At 48.8% G+C, this 7,100-nt stretch overlaps 1 protein-coding gene across 1 annotated transcript in view; it reads right to left on the bottom strand.

The window, feature by feature from the left end:
- Positions 1-426: 426 nt before the first annotated feature.
- LOC146869740 (uncharacterized) overlaps positions 427-7,100 on the bottom strand; it is a 507,514-nt gene continuing 500,840 nt past the window's right edge. Inside the window, exon 13 of the mRNA XM_085640288.1 lies at positions 427-725. Within this exon, the coding sequence (XP_085496414.1) occupies positions 427-725 (299 nt within the window). The remainder of the gene's footprint in view (positions 726-7,100) is intronic.

The raw sequence follows: 7,100 nt of genomic DNA, 5'->3' as shown, positions 1-7,100 counted from the left end.
TCTGCAAGGTTTTGCACCGATTTGTCAAATGGGCCCAAAGTTATTAACGGTACAAAATCGAAGGAAATCCTGTCTCTGGGAACCCTAACTATAACTACAGAATGGATAGCGCAGCTCTGTAAAAAAGTTCCTTGATTCATTTTTTTCAGGGGAGTCTAGGGTGGGGTGACCTGCATGAATTCCACTAGGTTTTCTTACTCCGAATGCCCTTCGAACCTCAGCTTTGGCTAAACTCACACATTTTCCTCATACTTCTGTGAGGGAAACTTCTGAAATCTGCAGGGATCGACAACATTTCTACCACTAGCATTCTCACAAATCTCCCCATAAAAATGTACTCCACTTCTGTGGCTGGGCCTAGCGCCAGTGACAGGAACAGATCAAACCAGGGACCGTATGAAGTCAATATGTGCACTACAGTCACAATCACCTGCTATAGACCAAAGTGCACTCACCACACATCACGGTCACAGTGTCCGGCAGGCTGCTGTGATACACCTCATATCTGTACATTTTCTCATCATCTCCTTCCTGAACTTCCACTGTTTTCTTGGCCTGGTAGGTTCCGTCAGGGTTTGGCAAGATTTCACTTGATTCCCAGGGCATCTCTACACCATTCCTGACCCATTTCACCTCAATTTCTCTGGGATAAAATCCATAAGCGTAGCCGGCCAGAAAGGTGCGATCGCCGTTCTTTCTTCGTGTAACCATTGTTTGAGGGGCAACTGGAAGGAAACGCAAGAACTACAATTACACAACAATCACAACATTGGGTTTTACCCAGTACGTTATTTAGAAATACATACCAGTGACACTTTTCTTCAGCACATGCTTTGACTACCCCCCTTCATGACACTTCAAGGACACCTTGTGCACCTGCACAGAGGAGGAACCTGGGTAGAGGGGCTGGTAGGAGAAGCCTCACCACAGACATCTCGGATCACAGACTCAACTACATTGGTAGCTCCATCCTACTAAGAGCTGAGGATGCTACTAGGAGCTCAAGGAAAGGACCAAAGATGGTGACAGATGTTGTGGCTCACCTGCAGAGGCTCGATGGAGGAGAAACAAGATGATCTCAAAGTAGTGTTGCATGATACAGACCCGTGACAGGATTACAAGGAACCTCACATCCAGTTTTTATCATTAGTTTATCAAGTGATTTACCAAGAAGAGCCTGAGGCAATAGGATACCGCACACAACACATACATGGTTGCTTGTTATTCAACACATTGTGGTGCTCGGGTCAAGAGGACCAGCCGTCTTAGTCTACAAAACTAGGTGAAAGATCTCTATCAGATTTAAACAAGATGTGACTCACAACCCACACCCCAATAATTTTTGGGTTAATAACACCCTGATTAATTACAGCAGCAATTGGACAGCAAATGCACAGACTCACAGAATCTTTTTTTGATTAAAGGAAATTCTTTATTCATTAACTCTTTTAAAACATCCTTTTTTTCTTGGATTCTTGCTGTAGCCAACGCATTTTGTACAATAGGACTTCTTCAGAGCTTCTTCAATGTATATCCTAGGGTTTTAAAAGAAGATTTTCCATCCAAAAGTCAAGAGCACCGCGTATTGCGCTATTGCAACAATCTGTATAGACACCTGAAGTTCCTGCAAACTGATTCAAGAGAGGAGGAAACTAGATGCCCAAGAGTTATCAGATATCAACTTTTAAGTTCTTCAATCACTATATGAACAATGGTTATAATCCATTGATGGATGAGGTCTTGATATAACAAACAGCGTGGTCCAAAGTCAGAACCCGCACGATGTGGAGTATAGTAACTCCCACACAAGTGGAGTAACTGTAATTAATTTATCACACTGCATCGTTACCTGTGTTGCATTGAAAGGACTGTTTAGAAAGAACCAGAAAACCAAATTGTTTCAATGAACTGTGCTCATGCAATTATTTTTAGAGTAAGACAGACAAATATACAGACAACTCCGAGGTGGTGAAGAGACGCACAGGTAGTCTCATTCCATGTCTTAGCGTGTCCGGCCATCTTGTATCAGATAACCGTGTGCAGACTCCAAGCGTGTTTCGGAAGCCTTCAGTGGGGATTGTCTCGCTACCATATAACATTTGGGAAGGCACTGACAGGTGGGGCTGGCACACGTCTAGTTGCAAGTTTTTGTAAACTCTAGGCATATCTATCTGGCAAGGCAGCTGAGGACCATGGCTACCACATGGAGGCAGACTGCGGGAAGGAGGAACACGATTCCCATGGCATGGACCGCGATGTTCCCTTGGTAAAGACCATGGCTACAACATGGAGGCTGAGTAAGGGAAGAAGGAATTGGATTCCCATGGTATGGACCCAGGTGTTCACTTGGTGAGGACCATGGCTACCACATGGAGGCAGACTGCGGGAAGGAGGAACAGGATTCCATGGTATGGACCCAGATGTTCCCTTGGTGAGGACCATGGCTACAACATGGAGGCAGACTGCGGGAAGGAGGAACAGGATTTCCATGGCATGGACCCCGATGTTGCCTTGGTGAGGACCATAGCTACCACATGGAGGCAGACTGCGGGAAGGAGGAACAGGATTTCCATGGCATGGACCCCGATGTTCCCTTGGTGAGGACCATGGCTACCACATTGAGGCAGACTGCGGGATGGAGGATCAGGATTCCGTGGTATGGAGCTCGATGTTCCCTTGGTGAGGACCATGGCTACCACATGGTGGGAGACTGCGGGAAGGAGGAACAGGATTCCCATGGTATGGACCCCGATGTTCACTTGGTGAGGACCATGGCTACCACATGGAGGCAGACTGCGGGAAGAAGGAACAGGATTCCCATGGCATGGACCCCGATGATCACTTGGTGAGGACCATGGCTACCACATGGAGGCAGACTGCAGGAAGGAAGAACAGGATTCCCATAGCGTGGACCCCGATGTTGCCTTGGTGAGGATCATGGCTACCACATGGAGGCAGAGTGCAGGAAGGAGGAACAGGATTCCCATGGTATGGACCCCAATGTTCCCTTGGTGAGGACCATGGCTACCACATGGAGGCAGACTGTGGGAAGGAGGAACAGGATTCCCATGGCATGGACCCCGATGTTATCTTGGTGAGTGTTGGACCCGGCCTCGTAACATGGCTCTACTGGTCCCCACACCACCTAACCTGGTACCGGCAGCCCCGATCCCCCGGCCTAACCGATCCTTTCCACCAGAACACACGCACCCAACCCGGACATCCTCGTCCATGGCCTCTCTCCATTCGGCCACCCTGGGTCCGCGTGCCCACTTCATGCACCAAGATGGCCGCCCGGCCCCAGCGCGACCCGGGCCTAGAGGCGCCACTCCGGCTGGAGGACATCACGCTTCCAGGGGATGAGAGAGGGAGGAGCAGTTTCTATCGCACCTCTGAACTCCCCTGGGACGATGGGTTTCGATCGGCCCTCCGGCCTCCCTGAGGGCTGGCTCCACTCCTGCTGGGTGTCTGGGACTCCTCCCGACCCGGCCCTGAAAAGATCACAAGACAATGGCAGGAAACCCCGACAAGCGACCCCCAGGTGACAAGACCCCTGCCTGCACAGACTCCGGACATCAAAGAGGGGTCGACCTATAACAAGGGGTGCTCTGGGACTGTCCGGCAGATTCGACGCTGGAACAACGAGAGCCTGCTGACGCGGTCGCGGCTCCTGGAACTTAGAACCACCTGAGCCCTGCTGAGTGACTCGCGGCTCCCTGAAGATCGTAAGACCTCCGAACTGTACCTGAGCCCTGCTGAGTGACTCGCGGCTCCCTGAAGATCGTAAGACCTCCGAACTGTACCTGAGCCCTGCTGAGTGACTCGCGGCTCCCTGAAGATCGTAAGACCTCCGAACTGTACCTGAGCCCTGCTGAGTGACTCGCGGCTCCCTGAAGATCGTAAGACCTCCGAACTTGTACCTGAGCCCGCTGAGTGACTCGCGGCTTCCACAGACTCCACCGGTCCCGCCGGACCCCACGACAACCAGCTTACCCCCCAGCTCGAGGATTGTGAGCTGTGCGCCGGGTACGTCCTTGCCTTGAACCTTTTACCAGAGACTGTCCCGCTACCCCCGATCCCTTCCGAGACTCATTGAGCCCGTGCTCTCCTTGCACATATTTGCAGTGCTAACCTGTTTGATAAAGATTGGTTCCTAAGAACGAACGGTGTGGTGTTTCTGTGTCGTGTGGTGCCAGAAGTACGATCCTCGATACGAGATTTCTCCTCCTGAGGAGTCTCCCGCCAGTGCCCGGCTACGATACTTTGAGGGTGGGCCTCAGGGTAGTCAGGACCCCCTTTCCGGGCTCCTCTGAGGTCGCCGTCTAACATTGGTGGCAAGCGACGGGATTCGGGCCCATCACCGAGAGATCGTACCGTGAACAACGGACGCACTACCGACAAAGATGGCAGAAGGAAACGCCATGATCCCCGCAGAAACCAACGCCAACAGGGTGTTCCAGGTGGAACAAATAGAAGAATACACACACAAAGAACTAAAGCAATTCTGCAAAGAACTTAGAATCGCTACCACCGGTCTCAACACCAAGGAAGATTTGCAGAAAGCACTGAAAGCCTGGGTGGATACCGGGGCCTCCCGCCCGGAAGACACGGAGGAGCGCCCCGACGAGGCCGAACCCCCCCAAGGCGAAAGCAGCAGCAATCAGGTGCGAGGCATCGTACCAGACGGGGGCCTATCCCCGGAAGAACTCGCGGACAGAGAGAGAAGCCGCAATCACGAACTCGAGTTAGTGAAACTCAAAATCGAAGGCGAATTAAAGTTAGCGGAGAAAAAGCTAGCAGTAGAGCAAATGCGCGTGCAAGGCGAGTGTAATAAGGAGTCAGTTCCTCAAGAAGGTTGATGTCAAGTATTTATTCGACATACAGCCAGAATCTCAGTACAGCACCAACGTTACTCTCTCTCTATCTCCCAGGCTGGAATGCTTGAACATCATCAAGTACATCACAGCATTCTATTACATAGAGAGTATTCCAGAGTCAGTACAACCAGATCATAACACATCCCCCTCCCAATAAACAACCACCATACATAAAAAATAGCATTAAAGAAAAACATAAAAACAAATACAATAAAAATACTGCATAACACCATATCTTGAACAAGAAAAGCAAATACAATAAAAACACTGTATCACATCATATCTTGAACAAGAAAAGCAAAATGAGAATAACCCTAATGCAACACATAATCCCTCAACTTGACAGGCACACTCCTGCACCTAGAAGAAGGACTTCTGAACTCCCTACTATCAGGAACACTACTGTCGTCAGAATATTCTACCTCCGTCAGTACAGGTCTGGAAACTTCCTTGTCAAGGAACCCACCAGAATACCTGACCAACCTAGACATGCTCCACCAACAATCTGTGTCAACTTTGACTACATTCTTCTTGATGGCTACAATGGTAAAAGGACCTAAAAAAACAGATCTACCCTTAAAAGTGTGTCTAGGATTCTTCACCAGAACTTTGTCACCCACGCACCACTTCTTGTATTTCACATTCATCCTAGAATCATAACATGATTTATACCTCCTTTGATAATCCATAACCCTGGAGCGTCTTATGTCAGCAGACATACCATTGCCAGTACTAGCAGGTAACCAACCAGGATTCAGCTTAGAAGAAGCCTTCCTCCCCCTCAAATCTTCAAAAGGAGACTTAAGCGTGATAGCATTAGGTGTGGTGCGGTGAGCCCACCACGTGTCCCTCAAAACAGCATCAAAGGGTAACCTCAACTCCAAAGCCCGCTGAGCACAACTCTTGACCACCCTGTTCATCCTTTCAGCTAACCCATTAGCCTGGGGAGAGTACAAAGCTGTCTTCTGGTGAACAATGTTAAAATCCTTCAGAAAATTGCACATTTCATGGGAAACAAATTGTACCCCATTGTCCGTAACCAAAAAACTAGGAACACCTTCTGCCGCAAAAACATCCCTAAGAAAGTTCAACACTGTTTTTGTGTTAGCCACAGGCACACATTTAGTGACAACCCACTTTGAGGTGTAATCCACCAGCAAAATAACAAAACGTTCAAAAGAAGGTAACAACTCAAATGGACCCACAATATCTAAGCCCAACTTCGTCCAAACTCTCTCAGGAACCTCCACAGGAGACAAAGGAACTTTGCTAGGGGTATGCGACTTATCATTTGCAGCACAAGACAAACAGTCCTTAACCACAGCCTCGATCATGTGATCCATACTAGGCCACCAATACTTCTCCCTCACCCGAGCTTTGGTTAGACTCCTGCCCAAATGACCTTCATGAGCAAGGTTAATTACTTTATCCCTAAAAGCACTTGGAGGAATTACTCTGTCACCCCTCATAAGATTGCCACAACAAAACGACAACTCCTCTCTCACACCCCAAAACGATCTCATTTCCAAACCCAAAGTCTTGTAGTCAGGCCAACCATGACTAATCCAGTCTTTAAGGAGAACAAAATCCCTATCATTATTTACACCCTCCAACCACTCCTCAGACGAAAAGGCAGCTTCTGCTACCCACAACACAGTTTCCTCCACACTACAGTCTGAAACCTGTCCAACTGGTAGACGCGAAAGACAATCCGCAGACTTGTTACTCAAACCAGGAATATAACGGACCACAAAATTGAACTCCTGGAGTCCTTCGCTCCAACGTTTGAGCCTAGGTGTAACATTTTCATTAGGACGGCACGAAAAAACCTGAACCAAAGGCCGATGATCCGTCCGGACCTGAAAAGGAATACCCCAAAGATAAAACTTAAAGTGTTGAATTGCCCAGAAGACACTCAAAGCTTCTCTTTCAATGCAAGAATAATTAGTCTCCGCATCTTTAAGGGCCCTGGAAGCGAACGCTATTGCCCTGTCTTCACCATCCACTACCTGGGAAAGCACCGCTCCCAAACCCTTCAAACTGGCATCCGTCGTCAAGACCGTCTTGCAATTCACATCAAAGTGACCTAAGGTGGGCATCTTACCAATCTCAGCTTTTATGCACGCAAAGGCCTCCTGACATTCCCCGAACCATGTGAACTGTGTCCCCTTCTTGAGTAGAGTCCTAATAGGTTCAGCTACACTAGCGAACCCAGGAACAAAT

This window comes from Triturus cristatus, chromosome 1_1 (assembly GCF_964204655.1).
Source record: "Triturus cristatus chromosome 1_1, aTriCri1.1, whole genome shotgun sequence".
NCBI lineage: Eukaryota > Metazoa > Chordata > Amphibia > Caudata > Salamandridae > Triturus > Triturus cristatus.
Note: the sequence above shows the minus strand (reverse complement) of the source record. Positions and strands in the feature narration are given on the sequence as shown.